General features: G+C 41.2%; 1 protein-coding gene across 4 annotated transcripts in view; it reads left to right on the plus strand.

Annotated features, from left to right (window-relative positions):
- PRUNE2 (prune homolog 2 with BCH domain) overlaps window positions 1-24,325 on the plus strand; it is a 209,472-nt gene that overhangs the window by 135,966 nt on the left and 49,181 nt on the right. For all 4 annotated transcript variants that reach the window (XM_036238785.1, XM_036238787.1, XM_036238784.1 and 1 more), the window contains exons 8-9: window positions 1,749-8,280; window positions 8,615-9,377. In XM_036238785.1, coding sequence (XP_036094678.1) covers window positions 1,749-8,280; window positions 8,615-9,377 — 7,295 coding nt within the window. The remainder of the gene's footprint in view (window positions 1-1,748; window positions 8,281-8,614; window positions 9,378-24,325) is intronic.

A 24,325-nucleotide genomic window follows, 5' to 3' on the forward strand; every position in this document is an offset into this window, starting at 1 on the left:
TTAATCAAAATAGGGTACTGGACATAACAAACCAGCTGTGTTTAGTAAGTAATATGAGAACATACATGATTCATTATAATATGCACGGCATGGGTATAGAATGGTTTCATCATAAATCTTTCCTCACCAATAGATTAGACACCTCAGGTATCCACAGGTAGCTAGGGGCAAAGTCTTGACTCCTTTTTTTTCTATATCCTCACTTCTGTCAATCAAAGAGATCCACTGTGGCTCTCTTAATGTATGACTGTAGGTATATTTGCTGGCTCCTCTGTGCTTCCTCATGCACAAATATGAAAGAGCCCTCACCCCTGTGGCAGATGCATTTTGTACCCTCTTTCTAACCCACACACATCTGTGCATTGTGTCATCAGCCTGGGCATTTTCAGTGCTTTGCTCTGCATTGGGATTCATTGAATTTTATCTTTGGCCACTGGTTTCCCATGGACAGGACTTGGGTCTCCTAAGCCTTCAATATGGTGGTTTTCAAATAATTTTTAGTAGCAAATCGATTTTAAAATTGGTTAATTTAAAATAGACAAAGGCAGAAGAACAGTTAAAGGGGTTAGCAGACTCCACCCTGCCTTTCCTCCCACTCAATCTTCCTCACCCATCATCCAGGAGATAGTTCCTCAGAATCTTGAGCAACACAGTCAAAACTACTGATAGGAATCTCTCATTGTCCACATGGTCACAGTTGGTCAAGGGTCAGCATCTGCAACTCAGCTGCATGAGTTAAAAATGTGGATCCATTATTTGTTAGCTCTATGTGGTTGTTCAAAGTATTGAATTTTCCTGTGTCTCTGTTTACTCATTGGTAAAATGAGGATAAAGAGTCCCTACCTTCTAGAATTAGTGTGAGGATTAAAGGAGATAATACACATAAAACCTTTAGAACTGTGCTTAGCAAATGGAAACATTCAATAAATATTTATTATTATTATTATTATTGTTACTTTCTATGTGAGCTCTATAGTTTTTGTTTTTATTGTTGATGATGTTGTTGTTGTTACCTCCACTAATCCTGTGGGACCATTTCAAAGGCCTAGTGTGCAAAATATTCCCATCATTTCCTAAAAGTCATAGAACTCTGGCTCAGTTCTGGCCTTGCACTGACTGTCATACGTTCTCTTGGCTTCCCCAGGCAGCTCTGTCTGTTATGGGCTCCCTGGGGCAGGAAAGTACAGTTGGGGCCTGAGTGCTGTTGGAAGACTTTGCCACCCACAAGTGCTTTCTCTTTCCTACTTTCTCTTTTACCTTATGAGACTATCAAAGGTTAAAGCAGGTCCTGGATGTCTGCTCCTTAATAAAGCCTTTCTCCTGCCCCATTTTCCTTTATTTCAACATTTTTACTCTAGTTCTGGTCAGCAACTGGCATTACTTCTGTTTTCTACAAACTTGAAGAAGGTTTGCATTTTTTTCACATTTCCATTCCTCTTGGAAGATGATATAATATTACACTAAGGATTTAAATTATTTTTAAGCTCTTTGCCTATCATTTTCAGGAGCAGCAACGTTGAGTAGCTGGATTTTGAGATCAATGAAATGCCAATTTGATAGGACTAGAGAAAGAGTTGGTGGTATATTAAGTGGACTTCCCATGTTTTATATGATACAGTTTTCAGTTGTTTGAGTTCTTTCTAGACAAATGAACACAGATTAATTTATATTAAGAAATTTAGAAATACAATTTGCAAAGAACAAAGAGTACATGAATGCTCACACAAATCCCTACGCCTCCCCAACAGATTTGTTGTGAACTAGAAGAGTGCCAGAACCCTTGCCTAGAGCTGGAGCCCTTTGAATGTGGCTGTGACGAGATCCTGGTGTACCAACAGGAGAACCCTTCAGTGACTTGTGACCAAGTGGTTCTCCTTGTCAAGGAAGTCCTCAATAGAAGGTGTCCAGAGATGGTCTCCAACAGCCGGACATCCTCCACAGAAGCTGTGGCAGGCAGCGCCCCACTCTCCCAGGGATCTTCTGGAATTATGGAGTTATATGGCTCTGACATAGAACCACAGCCCAACTCCGTGAATTTCATAGAAAACCCTCCAGATCTCAATGATTCTAACCAGGCCCAGGTGGATGCCAACATAGACCTTGTTAGCCCAGATAGTGGACTGGCCACCATTAGGAGCAGCCGTTCATCCAAGGAGAGCTCAGTTTTCCTCAGTGATGACAGTCCAGTGGGAGAAGGTGCTGGGCCTCATCACAGCCTCCTCCCAGGGTTTGACTCCTATAGTCCCATCCCTGAAGGGGCAGCAGTGGAGGAGCATGCACGGTCCGGGGAACATGGGGAACACTTTGACCTCTTCAACTTTGACTCAGCCCCCATGGTTTCCGGGCAGTCCCAACCATCTTCCCATTCTGCAGACTACTCCCCGGCAGATGACTCCTTCCCCAACAGTGATTCATCAGAAGGACAGCTCCCCACAGGGCCTAAAGGACTCAATGGGATAGGGATGGACATGTCTAATTATTCATCCAGTTCACTTTTGTCAAAGGCTGGCAAAGATAGCCTTGTGGAATTTGATGAGAATTTTGTCCAGAGACAAGGAAGTCTTGGGGATAACACTGAAAAAAATTTGAGCCTGACAGGTTTTGTGCAAGATGAATCTTTTTCGCCAGAAAGGCTGAAAAATATTGGAAAGAGTGTCCCACCAACGCCTATGAATAGCTTTGTAGAGAGCTCGCCATCCACTGAAGAACCAGCTCTACTCTATCCAGACAACATGACCCCAAAAGCAGTCGACACAGGTCACACAGGGCCACCTCAGACTCGTGCGAGGTGTAGCAGCTGGTGGGGTGGTTTGGAAATTGACTCTAAAAATATTGCAGATGCATGGAGTTCCAGTGAACAGGAATCTGTCTTCCAGAGCCCCGAATCCTGGAAAGATCATAAGCCCAGCCTCGTTGATAGGAGAGCCTCGGATTCTATATTTCAGCCAAAGAGTCTTGAGTTCCCAAAGTCGGGTCGCTGGGAGTCAGAATTTGGGCAGTCTGGGCCAGGCAGTGATAACATTCAAGACCAAAATGAGGAGGGCTTGCAATTTCAGAACCTGCCCACTGAAAAGTCACATTTGCTGAACGCCTCTCCTCAGGGAACAAACCACCTGATAGAAGACTTTGCTGCTTTGTGGCGTTCTGATCGCTCTCCCACAGCGATGCCTGAGCCATGGGGAAATCCCGCGGATGACGATGAACCAGCTACTGCAGTGTCGTTCCCAGCCTGGAGTGCATTTGGTAAAGAAAATGACACCCAGGCTTTGAAAAATACCTGGAATCTGCACCCAGCAAGTGGTGAGACACCCTCTGTAAGGGACTCGAAAGAGTGGGCCATGGCAAAAGGTGGATTTCCTTTTCCTTCAGAAGACCCAGTGGACAATTCACCCAGTGAAACAAATAATGAAACACCCCCAGAAATCTGGAGCAAGAAGGACCATGACTCCAAGGCTAGTGCCCTTATATCTGGAAATCCTAGGTCTGATCTGGATCATGCATGGAACAGTTGTAAGCCAGCAAAGAATGATCAGGGTGGTGTCATGGATCCAAAAATTAGGGGGAAAGTGTATGAAAAGGTAGATTCTTGGAACCTGTTTGAGGAGAGTGTCAAGAAAGGAGGGTCAGACATCTTAGCTCCTTGGGAAGATTCCTTCTTATCATATAAATGTTCCGATTACAGTGCATCCAACTTAGGGGAAGATTCAGTGCCTTCCCCCTTAGATACCAATTACTCCACCTCTGATTCTTATACGTCACCAACCTTTGCTGGAGATGAAAAAGAAACTGAAAACAAGCCATTTTCTAAAGAGGGAGATTTTGAGTCAAAAGATGCTAACTCTACCACAGAGGAGACTGAAATCCCACCTCAGTCACCACAGCAACCACCTAGAAATAGAATTAGTTCAGGTCCTGGGAACCTAGATATGTGGGCTTCACCTCATACAGATCATAATTCTGAAATAAATGCCACTCACAGCTCAGATAAAGATCTACTCAAGACAGAGCCCACAGATGACAAGGACATCTCCATGGAAGATGACGTTGGGGAGAGCAGCCGGTCCAGTTATGATGACCCCAGCATGATGCAGCTGTACAACGAAACAAACCGACAGCTCACACTTTTACACAGCAACACCAACTCCCGGCAGGCAGCCCCCGACACTCTCGACCTGTGGAACAGAGTGATTCTGGAGGACACTCAGTCCACTGCAACCATCTCGGATAATGATCTGGATTGGGATGACTGCAGTGCTGGTGTAGCGATCCCCGGTGAAGGTCAAGCGCAAGGATTTTTGCCCGGAAGTACCGAACCTGAAACCCGATTTTCAGTGAGACAGCTAGAACCATGGGGCGTGGAGTATCAGGAACCAAATCAGGCAGATTGGGAACTCCCTGTCTCTTCAGAGCATAGCAAGGACACTGCTCCCAAAGAATATCACATATTGAATGAAAAAAGTGGACAGCTAATCGCAAATAGTATTTGGGATTCTGTCATGAGAGACAGCGACATGTCGTCATTAATGTTACCAGGCCCATCATATGTTACAGACTCAGGACAAAGCAAATTGCCTCCTGAAACTCCCAGCTCATCAGAAGAAATTAAAGACAGTCATATCCCAGACATGCTCGAAGCCTCTGGAACCAATGAGTCAGGAGCACTTGATTCTGACCAGCAAGACACGTGCATAGGAAACCTGCCAAATAATACCATGTCCCTGGTGACCAGGCTTGAAAATTCAGGGCATTTTGTATGCTCAGATTCATGGAAAGGTCCGAACTATGGACAAAATGAAAGTGAGAAGGAAGCCCACAAAGCCACTGATTGGGAGTACCTAGGCAAGAAGGAAGTGATGCATAGAGACTTGGGGACTTCTGGAAAAGGGCAAGGTGACCAGGAATACTCTTCCCTAGTTGCATTTGAATATCAAGAAATATACAATGAGTCAAGCAAAATCAGCTCTCTTTCAGTCACCTCCAGTCCTCAGAGTGAGGAACCCAAGGAGATTTTAGAGCATGAGAAGGAATCTTACAATCCAGACCCCTGTGATATGCAAACAGAAGTGTCCACAAATCACTTCCAGGAAAAGGGAACCTGTGAAAAGCACCTGACAAATCACAGAAATTCAGGTGAAACTACTGAAATTTTAGGTAGGCTGAATTTAACAGAAAATGTATCTTTGCCAGAAATGGATCTTGAGAAAAGTGAAGAATGTAACATTCTGGAGCTAGAAAGAGCGAACCGAGAGCTACCTCATGAATGTCCCCAAAGCCTTGATGTTTGGGATGGCCCTATAGACAGTGATGTTCAGGTCAGTTGCACAAGTTCTGAGATAACTGAGAATCTTAAAGTTAAGAGTGCTAAAAACAGCCCTCTAGGAGCCAGTTTATCGGTAAACAATGACAGAGATACTATTTCTAGTGAGTATACACATTCAAGTGCATCAAGTCCTGACCTAAATGATTCTTCAGCCGCACTACTTTCTTGGGACCATGGACCCAATATTGGGCATCAGACAGTAAATCAAGATGATTGGAGTAAACAGAATCCCCAGGATTCTGAACCAATTACTACTGATGGCCAAATAGAAGTAATTACTGAAGTGAAGGACCTGGAGAAAAACAAAATGGATGGGTTTGAAAGGCGCTTAGATCACAAGGTTCCTAAAATTTTAGAGATATGGAATGACTCAGTAGATGGTGATTCCTTCTCCTCTTTATCCAGCCCTGAAACAGGCAAATATTCTGAATATTCAGGTACATATCAGGAAAGAAATCTAATGTTTAGCCATCAGGAGAAAAATGAGCACAATATTCCTAACACTGTGCAGCAAGAGGATACCAGGTCCATTTCAACAAGCTCAGATTCTGATGATGATAGTGTAGGCAATGAAGAGTCAGCGGAAAAAGAGATTCCTTTGGCCACTTGTCATGTTGCTCAGAGTGAACCCAGAGCTTGGGACTCATTGAAAGAATCCAACAAGTTCTTGGCGGTGGATGGTCCCAAGTCTGAGGAATTATCTACTCATCATGTAGACAGTTCAGAACCAGCAGAGAATGAGAAAACATCAAACCCATTCTGTAACAGTCAAGAAAGCAGCCCTGATCACTGGAATTTCTCACCATTAAAGAAGACCGAAATACAGATTACAGCAGTGGATGGAGAGAAGAGCTCATCTCCAGAAACAGGGAAGACAGAAGATATCATATGGAAAATATCTCCCAACACTGAACCAAAAAATGAAAATTATTCTCAATTGGAAATGGTTGGCTTCTCAGCTGAGAGTACCAAGTGGTGGAATGCCTCTTCACAGGAAATGTGGCCAACTGAGAATGCATTTGAAGGGGAATTATCTAACTCAGGTGGTGCGTTAGAGATGAATTGTTCAGGATACCAAAACATGGGCCCGTGGGGAGTGCCCATTCAGGGTGATTCAGAGTCCATGGAAACTCATTGTACTAATCCTTTCACTGATAAGCATCAGTCACCCTTTCTGGATAGTAATGAAGAGAACTCCCATGAGCAACTTTGGAACATTCGACCAAGCCAGCCAGACCCAGAAGCTGATCAGCTTAGCCAGCTTGTAATATTAGACCAAATTAAAGAAAAGAATCCTGGAGAGCAAACCTTCACGTCTTCTGCTGGTGACGAACTCACTTCTGAAACACCTACCCAAGAGCAGTGTCAGGATACAGTGTTGTTTATCCGGGATCAACCAAATCCGAAATTTACTCACACAGATGAAAATGGATGCATTGTCTCTAATGTCTCAACAACTGAGTGTCAAGAAACAAATTGGTGGGAGGAAGAAAAATCATACCCCAGTGAAAAGACAAATTCAAGCATCGCCTCAAAAGATTTTCCTGCTGTCAGTTCTTCCACCCAGTTGATAAAGAAGTCAGGTGCTGAATGGGACACCTCTACCCCTAGCGAGGGCTCCCAAAGCACTTTTGTTCCAGATATTTTACATGGCAACTTCCAAGAGGGTGGGCAACTGGCCTCAGCTTCCCCTGACTTGTGGATAGATGCTAAGGAGCCCCTCGGTTTGAAAACAGATGGTGAGAATCCTGATATACTGACTCACTGTGACCAGGACAGCAATTCTCAGGCTTCCAACAGCCCTGATATATGTCATGATTACGAAACCAAGCAAGAGCCTGAGCTGCACATTGGTGCTGGGATGACACCTGAAGAAGGAGCCAGCAAGTTATATCTCACTGAGCCAAAGCCTGATGAGGGACTCAGTCAGGAGCCGGAGCAGGAATCCGTCCCATCCAATTTAGAACTATGTTCTGAAAATATAATTCCACTGCCTCCTGTCAGTGGTTCTCCCGAACCTTCTGAAATAAGTGGTGAAAACAACACAGGTGTAAAAGCATCAGAAAAGGGAACTGACTCAGATACAGCACCAACTTTAGAACACAGTGACAGAACAATCCCAATGATTAAAAATGTGGGAACCAGTATTTTCGTAACTCATCAAGAGCCAACTACGGTTAGCAACAGCTCTTGGACCTCAGAGGTCTTTTCTTCTGAATGTCAGACAGACACAGGAGCCTTGTTGGCCCTCGAGCAGCCTTTGACAACAGAGAAACCTGCCTTAGTTCCTGTCACTAGGCTAGCCTCAGACACTTGTCTGGATGTAAGTGAAGCTGCCTTTGACCACAGTTTAAGCGATGCCTCAGGCCTCAACACATCCACGGGAACAATAGATGACATGAGTAAATTGACATTATCAGAAGGCAATCTCGAAACACCAGTTGATGGGGATGCAGGGAAGCAAGATATCTGCTCATCAGAAGCCTCGTGGGGTGATTTTGAATATGATGTCATGGGCCAAAATATCGATGAAGATTTAATGAAAGAGCCTGAACACTTTCTCTATGGCGGTGACCATCCCTTGGAAGAAGATGCTCTGAAACAATCATTGGCACCATACACACCTCCCTTCGATTTGTCTTGTCTTACAGAACCAACTCTTGGTGTTGAAACAACAGAGGAAGCTGGGATTCCAGAGGATGAGTCTCTGGGTAGCGAAGCAGCAGAGATATTGCTTCCTGCCCTTCCTGACCAAAGAAGCAAGGAAAGCCACACTGAGACCACAAATGGACAGCATGGACACCAGCTGGTTGTACTACATATTCAGGAAGACCCCGCATCAATTTCTTTGTCTGTAGGAGCCGACTCCAACGTGGAGTTGTCTCCATCAAACATTGATTGGGAAATAGAAACAGATAATTTGGATTCGCCAGCAGATGGAGACATAGAACTACCAAATGGTAAGAAACATCCCATTCCGCCATCCTCCAGAATCTGCTGCATTCATTCAATCAATACATTTGCAAAATACACTCTTTCAATTAATGTGGGTAAAGAAAAGCTAACTGTATTTGTAATGCATGCCCAACCAAGTCCTACATTACAGCAGTAATATCTATACTGCTTGCAGAATACCTATCCTTGAGAGAGCATGAGAAAATTAAACAGCTTTACAAAATTAAAATATTTCTTAAATTATCTCCCTTTAGATGGCTCATTTGCAAAGATCACAAATCACATAATGTGTTAATTAAGTCTTGTTCTTCCCTTCTCACCTTCATCTTCCACATTTAGGTGCCAGCAAGAGAATATTAGAGTTGGAAGGAGAAAAAATAATTCCTACCAAAGAATCTGAGCAGATAAAACCAGAATACAGGGAAGAAAGATACACAGAGAAGAATGAAGATCATCAGGCACAACACATGGATTACATACTTGTAAGACGTGAAGAAAATTCACCCCCAAAGCTAGAGGCCTACGAAGTAAGAGAAAGCACATCTGAACTGGAAGAGTTTCATATAGGTTCTGAACAAACAAGGCTGCCAGGAACTCAATTAGCAAGCCTCCCAGACACATGTTACCCTGCCTCCTTGAATGAAAGAGAAGATCATTCTGCAGAGAGCATGTCTTCCAAAGATGATAACAGATTATCTCTTGAAAGCCCTGGGCAAGACCAGAATTGGATGGTCTTGGGCCATAATGAGGTTGGCAGTCCAGCATCAGAAGCTAGGGACCAAGGGCCTGGATGGCCCAGCAAGGCTGTGAAGCCAACCTCTGATCAAGACTTGAGCAAAGGTCCCCAAATGCAGGTACTGAGAGAAATGAAACCTCTAGAATCTTTAGCACTAGAGGAAACTTCTGGTCTGGACAGCCAATCACGGAAGAGCAAGAACCGAGGCAGGGCTGGCCCAGATGCAGTTATGCTGCAGCCTGTCACCCAGGACAATGAATGGGAGATGCTTTCACCACAGCCCTCTGAGAAAAATGTGACCCCAGAAACAGAAATGGAGGAGACAGAGTTTCTTGAGCCCAGAACAAGGAAACCAAGACAAAGTGGGTAAGCAAAAAGCTAAATTTGCTTTTTTCTTGAAAACTATTTTATTAGAAACCAGCAAAATGATGAGAAATAATGGGATACGAAGAATACCCAGATGACAGGAGCTTTGTTTACATTTATTACAAAGCATCCCATCAATAAAAGCAGCTGCTTGATACCCATAATGATAATGATGATACGTGTATATTTTCAGCCTCCGAAACCCCTTCGATTTCCATTTAGAATCTTATACTTACCCTCCTGATATTTATAACGACTCTACCTTCTCAGCACCAGTAACACTCTTAAATAGGCAGTAGGAACCAGATGAGGTGGGCACTAACATTTATTAACAAGGCAGTTTCGACATATCATCTCATTTAATCCTTACGACAACTCTTAGGTGGTAGGTATTATTATCTTTATATTACACATACTGGTGGTGGAGGGGACTTAAGGCTCAGAAAGTTTCTATAACTTGCCTAGAATTAAATAACCAGAGTGAACAGCCTGGATTCAAAGTTTTTCACTCTCAAAGCCTATACTTTTCCAGCAGACACACTGCTTATCATACAGAAAAAGGTGATTCTGGTTTTATACAAGCACCTAACTTACTGTATGAATAAGGAGTCTCCACAACAGGCTTAAACAACCATCAAACCAGTGATTCGGTCAGTCAGTCAGTCAGTCGGTCAGTCAATCACCACGTGGTTTTTGCGAATCTGTTCTGTGCCAAGTGGCTGAGTACCAGTGGGGTACTCTACCAGGGAACGGGATGTTATTCCTGTCCCCAGCCTTCCAGGCCCTGCTGACATGGGTTAGTGTTGTTCACTTCTCTTCATTTCTCTTGATAAAGCCCTCCTGCTTCCAGGGACAAAAGGGCAAATTGTGAAAAGTAACTTAAGTAAAGGGAAAAGTCATGTTTACCCCTTAAAATATAATGGAGAAATGATACTTTTTCCTGCTCATTTCGGGAATGCAAAGGACTATATATGCCACATATCCATTGTAGGACAAGAAATCTGGATTCCAGCCTGGCTCTATCATATCCGGTTATATATTTTAGAATAACCCTAGGCTTCAGCTTCGTCAGGTGCAAAGCCAGTGAGATGGAGTGGAGGATCTCCAGCCTTCCTTCAGTATTAAATCATGGGGGCTTAATTTATGCATAAATACAATGTATCCAGGAAAGCTTTGGTATTCAGAAATTACATTTCTCTGGGAAAGGAACCAGAGAACTAGAAAGAATAGCAGAGGTGTGTTGAGGGTTAGTAAAGTGTCATCAAGAGTTAAAAACGCTGTGTCACATTCAAGTGCAGCTTCATAAATCCAGATCTATTCAGTTGGCCTAATCTTTCTTTCTTCCCGTCAAGCTACTTCCTATCAGAGACCCCAGATCCGTTAACAGAAAGAGGGCAGCAGATGGATCCCAGCAGCCCTGCTGGCATTGTTATAGATTGAGCTAAGAACTCAGGCAGCCTCAAGTTGGCTGAGCTATTGTTTGGCTTCTTGTCTGCATTTTGCACATGCCCATGAAATCTGACAGATGATAATGTTCAATTGTGCCACTAATCCCTTTTCTTTCAATAAGATTTCTTCACTTATCCCTTTAGGCTCAGCCCCTGCAGTAATGAAAGTTTTCTTACAGTTGGGGGGAGGGGGCAGATTTTCACTAAACTGTGTACTATCTTTTGCATAAATAACTTACTCTGAAATATTTGTATTATTAAAATACTAATGTCATTAGCGGTGTTAATACTAGCATTAAAATATTGGCCTTTGAAAACTTCCATCTGTGCTAAATTTGGGGAGGGGCCAGAGCTATCTAAAGCAGTGATTCTGTAAGTGTGGTGTAAAAACCAGTGGCCTCAGCATCACCTGGGTAATTACCAGTCCCACTCCAGACCTCCTGAATCAAGAACTTGGAGTGGGGCCCAGCCATCCCTCTTTCAACACCTCTTGCTGCTTATTCTGATGCATGCGAAAGTTTGAGAACCACTGGTCTAAAACTAACTCAGAATCCTCTAGGAGTTTACATCAGGGAAAGGGTAGATAACTGCATAATATTTGAATCAAGATAGTTAGTGACCAAAGTCTGATTAAGTAGAAATAGCTACCAAGTACAAGCATTTGCCATGGACCAGGTACTAAGCACTGTATATACACGATCTCATGTTACCATGACAACTGAATGAGGTAAGAATTACACGAGGGTGGAAAATTATGTTCAGAAAGGTTGAATCACTTGCTCTGGTTTATAGTTAAAAAGTAAGGAAGCTGGGATTTGAATTTGAGTTTCTCTGTATCCAGAGTGTGTGTTAATGCTAGTAAGGTAAGAGGAGAGGCATATATACAGGGTATTTTCGTGGAAGAAACAGGGACGGCTTTTTATCCAGTAGGATCAGGAGGCAGAGTGCCAGGGCCTGTCATACTCTAAGGGGCCCATGAGAAACTTTGAAAATCAAACTTTAAAATCAAAGGGAAAATTAGTAGATACTCCTGCGTGGATTATATTTCTTTCTACCAACAAAGATGCAAAATAAATTCAAAAAAAAAGTTTTTTTAATGAAAGAAACAGCTCATGAAGACAAAAGCACCTAAGGCGCATGAAAAGTCTTATTGCACGCTGAGAGGTACAATTTGAGACAGGCATTAAATGAAGATCATAATCTGGAAGGGCACAGGAGAGGGTAAGAGTCCAGCCAAGTTAACTGTGAAGAATAAGGTGAAGGAAATCGTGAAGCAATATGATAAGATAACTATATTTGCCCAGCCAAAAACTTGGAAACATATTCCAACACATAATCTCATCATAGGACAGAATAACCAAAATTAAAACTCTCCTGAAAAAAAAATTAAAACCTGGTCTTCAAAAATAGCAGTAGGCTGATAGTATATTAGATATGACACACCAGCTACAAACTGGCTTCTCGTCTTCCCCTCATTTAGGCACACCCTCTCTCAGCTCTCACACTGTTTGAGAGCACTAAGCTATACTTTCAAAACCCGAGGAAGTATTCAAAAGATGCCTCTTCCTTCACCTCCCGACTCTTGTCAACAAAGCATGTTATTAGCGCTGAGAGATGAACTTTCCCTTGAGATTTTCAGGGCTGTGTTCTAGTTCCTTAGCCTCAATTTTCCCAGAGACTTTTTGCCAAAACCTTGGTTATCCTCCAGCTATGGACCCACCAGCTCAGAATTGAACACTAATTCCTGACACAGTGATGGGTGGGCCTCATCTTTCCTATGTGTGGCAGATAACATCTGCAGAGTTCTGCAGCACACAAAATGTTCTGAAAATGAAAAACCATCTATACATTTATTTTAAAGAAGTCATGGTGGCAAGAATGTTATGTGAACAAAGGATAATTTGATTATGTACTAGTGTTCTTCAGAGAAACATCATTTAAGAGCAATAGGAGATTAGAGAGATAATAGATGATGATGATAGGTAGATAGATAGATAGATAGATAGATAGATAGATAGATAGATAGATAGACAGATGATAGAAGAAAGAAAGAAGAAGAAGAAAGAAAGAAAGAAGAAAGACAGAAGAAAGAAGGAAGGAAGGAAGGACGAAGGGACGGAAGGCAGGAAGGAACAAAAACGACGCACACGACAAGAAGCCAGAAAGAACGACAGACCGCCCGCACCAGACCGACCTGCCGCCACCCGTGCCGTCAGTCTTCTCCTGCCTTCTTCCTTCCGGACGACTGGAGTCCTGAAAAGGAATTGTTTTAAGGAACTGGAATTGGCTCACACAATTTATGGGCTAGCAAGTCTGAGATATGTAGAACAGGCCACTGGCTAGAAACTCAGCAAGAGTTGTTGCAATCTTAAGTCCAAATTTTGCAAGGCAGTAGAGTCTCTGTGTTGCAGAGCAATAGGAGATTAGGGGGAACTTGAGACTTTGCTTAAGGCCTTCAGCTGGTTGGATGAGGCCCACCCACATTCTAAGGGGTAATCTGCCTTACTCAAAGTCTGCTGATTTCAGTGTTAATCACATCTGAAAAATACCTGCACAGCCACAACATATTTTATATTCCACAGGACCTGCTTCTTACAGTGATCTCTGTGCATTATTTCTTTTTCAATTAGTAATGTGGGGCCTTTAGTTCTGTCTGGCAAGACTCTGGAAAAGATTTCAATTTCTCTCTGTGAGTGACACCATTAGATCATTTTATGTTTTTCATGAGACATCCTGAAATCGGGCTTGTTCTGTCCATGACTTATGGTTAAGAAGTTAGTATATTGGATTTTACACCCATGTGGATGTTGAAAATGAAAAAAAGGAAAGAAATAATCCATCAGCTCTTCCTCTCAATGTTGAGCACTCAGTGAAGAATTGAGCTCTTTGAGCACATTCTGCCCCTTCTCTGGATCCTGCTGTTTGGATGGACTGTGTCCCAGCTCCAAACATTTGCCCTTTCTCCAACATAAGTTGATACTCCATAAACAACAGTGTTCCCTTGTTTATTCACTGTTTTTTGTTTTTGTTTTTGTTTTTATTTTTTGCTTTGCCATGAACTGAATCGAAGTTGGCATTGACTCTGTGTTCATTTCTTTTTATAATTATATTTGATCATCTGGTGTGTTTGGTGAGTTGGTAGTAATAATTAAGTATCATTCAGTCTTTAAATTTGCACTTTAATTCAGCCTTTTTTTAAAAAAAAAATTAATTTTGAAGGATATCTCCTTCCCATTTCACTCCCTCCCCTGCCACCTCTGTACTTATGGCCAGCCCTACCCAGACTGCCGATAAATGCTTACAGATAGACAAATACATCATTTTTCTTTGGTTCACCCAATCAGCATTTGAGATAAGGCAAGTTTTATCCCTATTTCAAAGATGAACAAACTGACTCAATAAGAGAGCTATTTAATGTAGTTAAGAAATGAGAAAGTGGTAAAGTTGGGATTTGAATGCCTCTTCTCCCTTCTAGCCAAAAGCTTGTCAATAAGACACAGAAGGCAAGACAATTATTTTTTAGAACTTATTCTCTAGGTTAATGCATTTATTCCTATTCTTCCATGGTCCCATTGAAAGACATATCAAGTTTAATAGCCAAAGTCCCCAACACAGTATTTTGAGAATAATTGAACCAGAACTTTCCTCTGACTCTTCACACTGTCATGAGACCTTCTGAGCTCTTTTCACTGCTAAATATTTATTTTCCATCACAGCAGATCTGTGTCAGCTACTGTGATGTCAGTGGGCTGCTCCCCACCTGTGGTGTGTGGGGCCAACTCGAGTGGCCAGAGGCCAGAGGGAGGTGAGAGAATGAAAGCCCTTCAATGTACATTTAAGTTTTCCAAATATTTATAGATGTGGTATTTTGTGGTGAGGGATTTCATAGCAGGAAAGCAATGACACATTCAAATAAGGGTAATTTGAGAAATACTTAATAAAGGGAGTATTTACAAAGATGGGAACGAAGTGTGAGGAACCCGCGTGGAATAGTGCAGTAAACCAGGAATAGTAACAGTACAGCGTTGTTATTCTTAGGCCTTAGGGGCGAGGAGAGGGGGTGATTTCCAGAGCCCAGAACAGGAGTTTTGGGTAGAAAAGGCCACACTGAGGGGAGTGAATTGCTAAGGGGCCCAGCCAGCCTGAGGCATTCTCACAAGGAGGAAGCCAGGTGAGTACATATCCTTGATCTCCCTCAGATCTCCCACCAGGTCAAAACCAAGTGGAATTCTGTGGGTGAAGGAGCCTCCTGAGGCAGAGAGCAGGTGGAGTAAGTAAGAGAGTGGACCTGAAGAAGCAAGCAGAAGTTATTCAGTACAGCTGGCTTAACTAGGGAGTGGTAGAACCTCAGCTTTTGAAAAGTATACTGAGATATTTTAACACACAGAATTAGCTAACTAGTCCTCCAGTGTGTTGGAGGATCTGTTTCCTTCCAAGAGCCACCTGAGAGTTCTTTTTAGAACAAAAGCTGTCAAAACGTCACTCCAGGATTAGGTCACCCTTTGTGGAAATCCAAACTATACCAATGCAGAAAATTACAATGCTACTTTCTTTCAATTTGAACTGTTGATTAAGGGATGTGGCTTCTTTAATTGTTAACAAAAGAGAGTTTTGTTCTGGGTAATTCACTCCCATAAACCACCTTAAAATGTGGATCAACTCAGAATCAGGACTGATGAAAGACCGAGTTAAAAATATGCCATGCATATGTTTATTTACATGTCCAAACTCTGCCCCAAATTAAGCCCAAGCCAGCTGAGAACTATGTACATGTACCATGTTGCAGAGGATTTCTTTATCTTGTATTGTTTTGTTGTGTACCATTGGCTTACCCTGATGGAAAACTTTAAGTCTTCCCAAAGAAACTCATCACTATCAAAGGATGTTATTGAGACCATAATTTTCTAAGCAGAATACCTGTGATCTCACGAGCAAATTCAATGCTGTCTCCATCTTGACTATTAGTTAAGGAATCTGACTTTATTTAATAACATTTATGTAATTGATAGTGTTTATTCTTTTGAGTCAGCTCCATGGATGCTTACATTTCACAAACAAATTCATCACTCACCGGTATCAAGTATATAGAATTCTGGAATATGTATTTTATTATATTAGTCTAAGTCCTAACCCCATGTTGTGATCCTATCACTTTTTTCTTTTGGGCTATTTTTTAAGTCATGTAATGGTGATGGATTTTTATGTCTGTTAACATTGTCTTAAAGTGGAAGTGTAAATAAACGCACATATCCTCTCCATGGAACTGTTTATGGTTCCTCTAAAGAGACCATTTTTTTTCCTTGCCTCTTTGCTCTTTTCTCAGCAGCTCTTTTAATTCTTTGCTCCCCTATCTTCTTTTCTGCATTTTGAAATTCTCCTTTTCACTGAAGACCCAGACCAAATGTCTCTTCTTTCCTAAAATATTCTCCATTCTTTTCAAATAGAAGGACTCCTTCCCACCTCCCTATACTTTATACCACTTTTGTGGCTCCTTCACATTTTGCTCCATATTTATAGGGGCTCTCTTACTAATCCACCTGGATGTAAGCCACTTGAGGCTGTGATTTGGCTTATACATCTCTATATCCCACACTGCCTTAAACAGCATTTACTTTTCACTCCTTAAGTTGTGACTTAAAGTCAAATAATAACTGAAGGGGGATAACAAGTTGTTTAGATGAGTGAATCTTAGAAACTTTAGTGGTTACTTAGTTTTCTTCCACCATAGAAAATCATTTACATTTTCATAAATGACACTGGCCTACGATTTTCTTTTTCTTTTCTTTTCTTTTTTTTTTTAACGCCTATAGCACCTGGTCTTCCTAGGTGGGCTCCCATCAGGTACTAACCAGGCTTGATCCTGCTTAGCTTCCAAGATCAGACAGGATCAGACTTGTTCGGGGTGGCATGACCCTAGACTGGTCTATGATTTTCCTTCATAGTATGCTCTTATCTAGCTTGGAAATCAGTTATATCGCCACCATATAACTGGCAACCCATAAATATGCCAGATTAAATGAATAGAAAAGAAAGTGAAGTCTCTCCAACATAATTTGCTTTTAGAGAAACTGATAATTTCTGGTGTTTGCTGCTTCCTTTTCCAAGGCTGATGTGTGAGTCTTAATTTGGGAGTGTCTTAGTCAGTTTGGCCTGCTACAAAAATTTACTGTTGACTAGGTGGTTTATAAACAACAGAAATTTCTCATAGTTCTGGAGGCTGAAAGTCTGAAATCAGGGTGTCATCATGGTTGGATTCTAGTGAGCGCCTTCTTCCAGGTTACAGACTGCTGACTTCTCATTGTGCCCTCACGTGCAGAGAGTGAGAGAACTCTCTGGGGTCTCTTTTATAAGGGCACTGATTCCACTTATAAGGGCTCCACCCTCATGATCTCATCCAATCCTAATTACATTGCAGAAGCTCCACCTCTTAATACCATCACATGGGGAACTGGGGAGAGAGTTTCAGTAAATGAATATGGAGGCGCACAAACATTCAATACATACAGGAATATGCATCTTTCTTTTCTAATGTTGTAAAATTCATCTTTTCCCTTATTTTGAAATTTGAGGCCATATTACTTTTATTTTTTAGTGTTCTTGTGCTTCTGTTCATTACAGTTCCTTCAAGATTCTTATAACCTTTCAGTTTTCTTACAGTGCTGTTATCCACTTCACTCAACCTCATGGGGAACAATAGGTGTGCCTGTTCAGGTTTTTTTCTTGATCTTCTGTTGCCTATCCCAGTTTGATTGTCCAGAGAGTAAAAATTGTTCTACTTACTTAGTTGTCTGTTATACCGTCAACTCAAGTAACAGTTGACAATACATACTCTTCAAAGACTTGTTTTACTTTTTTTTTTAACCCCAATTCATTAAGTAAATGTCACCTTACACCTGTCAGAATGGCTATTAACAAAAAATCAAAAACGAGCGTTGATGAGGATGTAGAGAAAAGGGAACTCTTGTGCACTGTTAGTGAGATTGCAAATTGGTACAGCCACTATGGAAAACAGTTTGGAGGTTCCTCAAAAAATTAAAAATAGAACTATCTTTTGACCTAGCAATTACACTTCTGGATATTTATTCAAAGAAAACCAAAATACTAATTTGTAAAGATCTATGCACCCTTATGTTCACTGCAGTGCTAGTCACAATAGCTAAGATACGGAAGCAATATGAATACCCATCAACAAATGGCTGGATAAAAAAGTTATTATGGTTCATTTGTGCAATGGAATATTACTCAGCTATAATAAAGGTAAATATTAACCATTTGCAATGACACGGATGGGCCTAGACGGTATTATGCTGAGTGAAATATGTCAGACAGAGAAGGATAAATACTATATGATTTCATTTATATGTGGAATCTAAGTAGTGAAAGAAATGAACAAACTAAACAAAAACAAACTCATAAATACAGAGAGCAAACTGGTGATGGCCAGAGGGGAGTGGGATTGGGGGGCTGTGTGAAAAATGTGAAAGGATGAAGAAGTACAAGTTAGGATTATAAACAGTCATAGGATACAGCATAGGGAATATAATCAATACTCTTGTAATGGCTGTGTGGAGGCCAGATGGATGCTGGAGTAATCTGGAGGATCACTTCCTAAACTATATAAATACATAACCATTATACTGTATACCTTAAACTAATATAAAATAATAATAGTAAAGGATCATGTAACATGGGATTCCCAATAAGCTCATTCTGAAGATGGTATCCATTGTTACTTTCATATTGACATTTTGCCCGATTATGACCAGAAGTCTTTGGTTTGTCTGACAAAATATTTTTTTTTCTTTGAAGATCAAACAAATGAATGCATGTCTTTCTATTATGCAAACTTTTCATTCATATTTCATTTGCCTTAACTGCATCAAATATTTCCACCGGCATTTTTAGAATTAATAATAGTATTAGTAGCTAACATTTATTGTGAGTTTATTTTAACCCAGTCTCTCTAAGATCTCTACCTAGATTATCTTTAAAGTAACACTAATATTATTATGATCTACTTGTCAATCAGCAGTCTGAGTCATCAGATAGTTTAGTAACTGGTCCAAACTTGCCAATAAGTAGTGAAAGTCAGATTCAAACTTGGGCCTGCTGACTCTGGGGTTCACGTGCTTAATGGCCACTCCTGTGTCTCTCAATAGCCAAAGCTGTGTGGATCTCGGGCAAACATCCTAACTTTCTCTGAAACCTCCAAATGGACTTTTTACTGTATCCCACTATGCTTTCATGTAGTCCATTATTGTTCATAGTACATGAAATGAAAATGATTATACTGCTTTCTTACTGAGTGTGCTGTGAAGGATTTTTTTTTTTTTCTTAAGAGGTCTCAGGGGAATTAAATTACTTCCAGCCAGTACTTTGAGCCCATTCATATCCAGTCTCACTCAAGAACAGAGGTGGCAGCAGTATTTCTGAGCAGACATAAAAATCAAGGGGGCGTTTCTGACTCTGCAACCTAGACAAAAGAGTATTTTCTATTCCCAAGTGAAATTGCATAGCCCCAGCTACGTCCCCCAGCCAGAGCAGCAGCAGCGGTGGCCGGTGGCCGGTACACTGAGAGAGCTGGGAGGCAGGTGATCATCCTTATTTAGATGTGCCAGTGATCATGTGACCAGAAAATGGAGGCGAATCTGTATTTCCAGTTAACTGCTCCAGAAGGGAGATGCTGAGGAGCTGTAAGGAAGCATCCTTCTCACCCTCCTGGTAGCCAGCCTCCTTGCATCCTCAGAAGGTAGGTGGGTCCTGGTGCTGCTTTAGGAGGATCGGGTGTGGGGAGGACAGATTGCAAGGGAGAGTGTTGTTCTCTCAACTGGTGTGTTGCTGCTGGGAAGTTGGAGGGGGAAGAGGAGGGGGCTGAGAGGATGCGGAGCTCTGCCCGGCTCCTTGAAAGTGACATCTGGCAGCTGCTTTTCATGTTGCATCAATTCATTCTGGAAAAGCTTGTGGTTTTTTATGCTATATCCCACCCCTCCCTCAGCAATCAGGTAATTAGGGAACACAGACTCTGTACTGCTATAAATATATTTTTTTTATGTCTGAGATGAAAATGAAGAAAGGAAATCAAAGGAAGTGACAATTTGGAAACTGTTTAGGACTCTTGCCCTAATGGGTATCACAGTCTATTCAGATTATTTGACAAGCAGAGCTACCTTGGTACAGTGGCATTTTTATTTTTTGTATTATTGATAATATTTATTGAAGGTAGTGGCATACACTTCTCTTTTTTCTAACGGATCTTGTAACCTTTAAATCTTACCTACATTCTAAGCTATAGAAATAGGTCATCCTGAAAAATGAGCTTATGTTATTCTCTATTGCCTTTTAAAAATTGAGAAAGAATGTACTATTTATAGAATGTCAATATTTCCCCTGAGAAACTAAAAAAAAAAAAAAAAAAAAAAAAGATTACCACCTGGTCAATTTCAAATAAGAAATAGTTTATTAAATTTCTCCGTAGAAACCAAAAAACAAAACTAGACTCCCACCTAGAAGTGGTTTAAAGTATGTTTCAACCTGAGATTAGAGTACTGGTTATGGTGATTTAAAGGAGGGGGACAAAAATCTCTATAAACTACATCCCCCCTACCCTTTTTCATATGAACTCTTGACACGATGTTGATCTTATGTAAACTGCTATGTGAGCACAGCTTCCAGGGCTCACTTCCAACCAGGTGGCCGCCCTAAGCTCCTCCTGTAGAGAAAAATGGGAGCTGCCACTGAATGAGTTCATTTCGGAATGTTCATTTGATGAAAGTTTTCTTAAAATCATAATTGATAATATTCACAATATAAAATCCTGAAACATTAAGTTAAAGTTCCAGGTGACTAAAAGAAAATGGCCCATGAAATTTCTCTTGATAACAGTGACTTCTTATCTGAGAGGAATAAACATCCTTTGTGGATATGTTTCTATTAGTAAATTACACATATTAAGATAATGAAAGCTCTGTACTTCGAAGTAGTTCAGACCTTGTGCTGCAACTCAAAAAACAAAGAAAAAGACGAGGCTGTTGTCATTCACAGTCAGCATCCTGAAGAGATTTAGTTTTGTAATGCAAAGTGACCCTTATGTCTCATAGATGCTTGAGGATAAAGAGCCACATTCTCCTTTTTATTAAGAAGTCAGGCTAACTTTTCCCCAATGGTTAAGACTTTCTAAGGTGCACCTGGTGAATTTCCATTTACATTCTACTTGGTTTTTCATTCTTTAATGGTTTTGTACTAAGAAAGAATTTATTTCTTATTAAAGGACTTCGTACTTTTTAGACAAGGTATGGGGTTTGCACAAAGATTCAGGTACCCAATATAAGTTATGATGGGGAAGCTGGAATTCACCTACAGCAAATAAAAGCTTATCTTTTTCTTTTTAGCTAGCCTGGAATTGCTTGCCCTTTGTTTGACATGCCAAGATTTTACAGATCGAGGCTTTACATGAACCAAGTTCCTGCTAGAGCAGTATCTGAATTTGGGATAAGTTCTCAATTCCTTATCACTTCCAGTTAATAGAATAGTTGGGGGTGAGAAATAGCAGAAGGGAAAGTAGTGGAGGAGAAATACTCTCCTTGGTATCCTATCTGTGGCAGAGTTGACAAAGTACATTTGGATACAGAGGCTTCTGGATTAATAATGTCCGGAATCACCGGGTACTGATGGATAGGTGTGCAAGAGAGGTGTAGGAGAAGAGGCAGGAGTGAGTGCTCCCTCTCTGAATACCATTATTATTTGAGAGCTCTCAAGCCATTTGCCTGCAATTCTGATAGTTGCCTGATTCTCTGTATTGTTCTTGCATCCTGGGTTTCAATTGCTAAGGTAATATAAGCTGCAATAAATCTTAGAATTCATTTTGACTAACTTCTTCAGGTGACAGGCAAGAAAATTAACACTGGTTAGAGTGAGTGATTGTATCAAGACCACCCAGTCAGCGGCTGGGCTGGGATCGAAGCAGGGTGGCCTAGCTATTGATCTTGTGCTATTTCCTTCCACCCAGAGCCTTTGAGAAGCCCCTAGAAAATTCTGATCCATACATTTTTTTAAGAAAAAAATCTGTCACTCTTCTATTTTAAGGATAAGATGGCATTCCCTGATTCCTTACAACCTTTAGAAATTTGGGGAAAATGAAACTGAATGCCGCTCTTAGAGCTTGTGCATTTGTTATGAACAAGATGCTTCCCTAAGGACTGCATGTGATACAAAGGTAATTAAGATGCAGTCTCTTACCTTACTCTAGCAGAGAGGAGGGCAAAAAACAAATGGCTTGCAAAGGACTGTGTGAAGTCAGTTCTATAAGAAGTATAATCAACAGCATCTGGGCCCTCAAAAGTGGGAGAGCCTTGCTCCTTCCCCTTTGTTCTGGAGGAGCAAGGACAGGATTCATGGATGAGGTAGAATCAATAGTTGTGGGAAGGAGCATTTTAGCAGAAGGGAATGTAAACCAAACTATAGTGGCAAAGAACTACACCAAGACTTAGGAAACTAGGAGCTCATTTTGTCTGAAAGATAGAACATTTGAGGATGCTAAGAGTGGATTGATCTAAATAGTATAGAGCCCTGAGAGATGAACAAAGAATTTTGTATTAAATGTGTTGGCAGTGGAAGCCAGTGTTTTTTGAGCTGGGCGTTGTGATTGTCTGTAGACTGGCAATGGTGCAGGAAAGATGGGAGGCAAATGGGAGGTAGTAGTCCACCTGAAATATAATAGAGGATGGAACTGTCCTAGGAGACAAAGATGGGGGGCAATTCCAGAACTGCAGACATGGAAGATAGGTATAGTGCTTTAAAATTGAGAGAGATGAGGATCTACTGGGGAGCACCTGAAGAAGTACTGGCATACTCTGTGATAGATTATCATTTCATTTCTCATGATTGAGAATCAGCAGCCTTGCTGCATTTGAAATAAGTTAATATAAGTAGGGGGAAGAAGCACGAAGCTCTCTCATCTGAACAAGATGGAGCCACCTTTGGCAGATGCACTTGCAGAAAGCTAAACAAACATCTGAGTAGTCAGCATTACATCATGGTCCCAAAGCTGGGCCATGATTTGTATGACTACATCTCTGTTATTACCAAAAGCACAGGTCTGCAAACCTTTATATCTACTGAGGTGGACCTATTGTGTTAGAGAGTGAAGTGGATGGTGACGTTTTCCTCCAGTCATCCTCTTTTCTCCTGAGCAGTGTCTGACTCTAATCTAATAAGGACAAGAAGGAGAATTCCCAGTTCGAGAACAGGAATCAGGCCAAATGGTACCCTTGACAAGCTCCAAAAAGATTCTGACTCAGAGTGGAAAAACAGAATGAGTCTTGATTATGGGCATGGGGGTGGCTGGAGACAAAGCAAGGAGGAAAGAAAAAGGAGAGCTCAGGTGTCATCTATCCCCACTCCCTCCCCAACCTGCCCCATGGTCCAGCTCTAATACTGCGTCTTGCCTGGAGACTTCCAGGGTCATCTACTCTATGCCCACAGGTGGAGAAATTAACTACTGCTGTCCCTGAAATCCCATGGTTAGCTCTCATGGCATCTTACCCCGCTGTGCTGTTTTGTGTGAACCTGTATGTGTCTGTTCCTCTTTATTCTCCTCGATTTTAAATTCTCTGAGGGCAGAATGTGTGTCTAAATCATTCTCTTTGTAATACAACTTCCTCTAGACTATTTTAACACTTTCCATATGATTCTAGGATGGAAACATTTGTTGAACTTCTACCCGAAAGAATAGCTTGGGAAATAAACAGTGAGTACAGAGGAGCTACATCTGTCAAAGCTTGTGAGGAACTGGTTTAGAAACCATAGGTGGAAAATGGGAATTGTTTAGGTATAGTTTTGCTTCCAGACAGAGATCTTTCAAAGTCTCCTCTAATCCAAAAATATAGAAAAGAACACAGGCTTTCTAGAGCACCCTAAAACGCAGGATTTAGGTTGTCCAAACCCAATGTAGAAGTCCACTGATAAAGCCACCATTGTGCATGAGGCAAGAGAACTACAAAAGGGATTTTTTTAGAAAAGTTACTATTTAGCAATTACATTTTTCTACATCCAACTCCAAGAAATACCCAATAAAGATTGATGAAACTAAAAGTTCTAGAAATAGTTCTTAAAATAAAACTGGAATGAAACCAACATAGTGTGATCTTAAGAGAGCCCTTGTGCAAGATGTATGATAGGAGGGTAGGTAAAATGGAGATGAGAAGAGAGCTTGTTAGAGATAAGATGAAAGATTATTGATCTATGGAAAGGTCAGTATGGATAACTGAAAGATAAGCTTGGAATGGAGTAAAGCCCCATCTCCAGGCTAGCCATGAGGAAGTTTTCTTTGGACTAAGTTTAGGGATCATCAAAGGTTACATTCTTGAAATAAAGCCCAAGCCTGGATTTCCCATGAGAAGCCTCTCACCCAATTTGTTATGCATTTACTAGTTTATAATATCAAGCCTCGTTTCTAACTAGCTCGATGGTTAAGTAGCTGATCTTAGGCTGTTAATTTTATTT

The sequence above is a fragment of the Rousettus aegyptiacus genome, unplaced genomic scaffold, assembly GCF_014176215.1.
Source record: "Rousettus aegyptiacus isolate mRouAeg1 unplaced genomic scaffold, mRouAeg1.p scaffold_m13_p_3, whole genome shotgun sequence".
In the NCBI taxonomy this organism is placed as follows: Eukaryota; Metazoa; Chordata; class Mammalia; order Chiroptera; family Pteropodidae; genus Rousettus; species Rousettus aegyptiacus.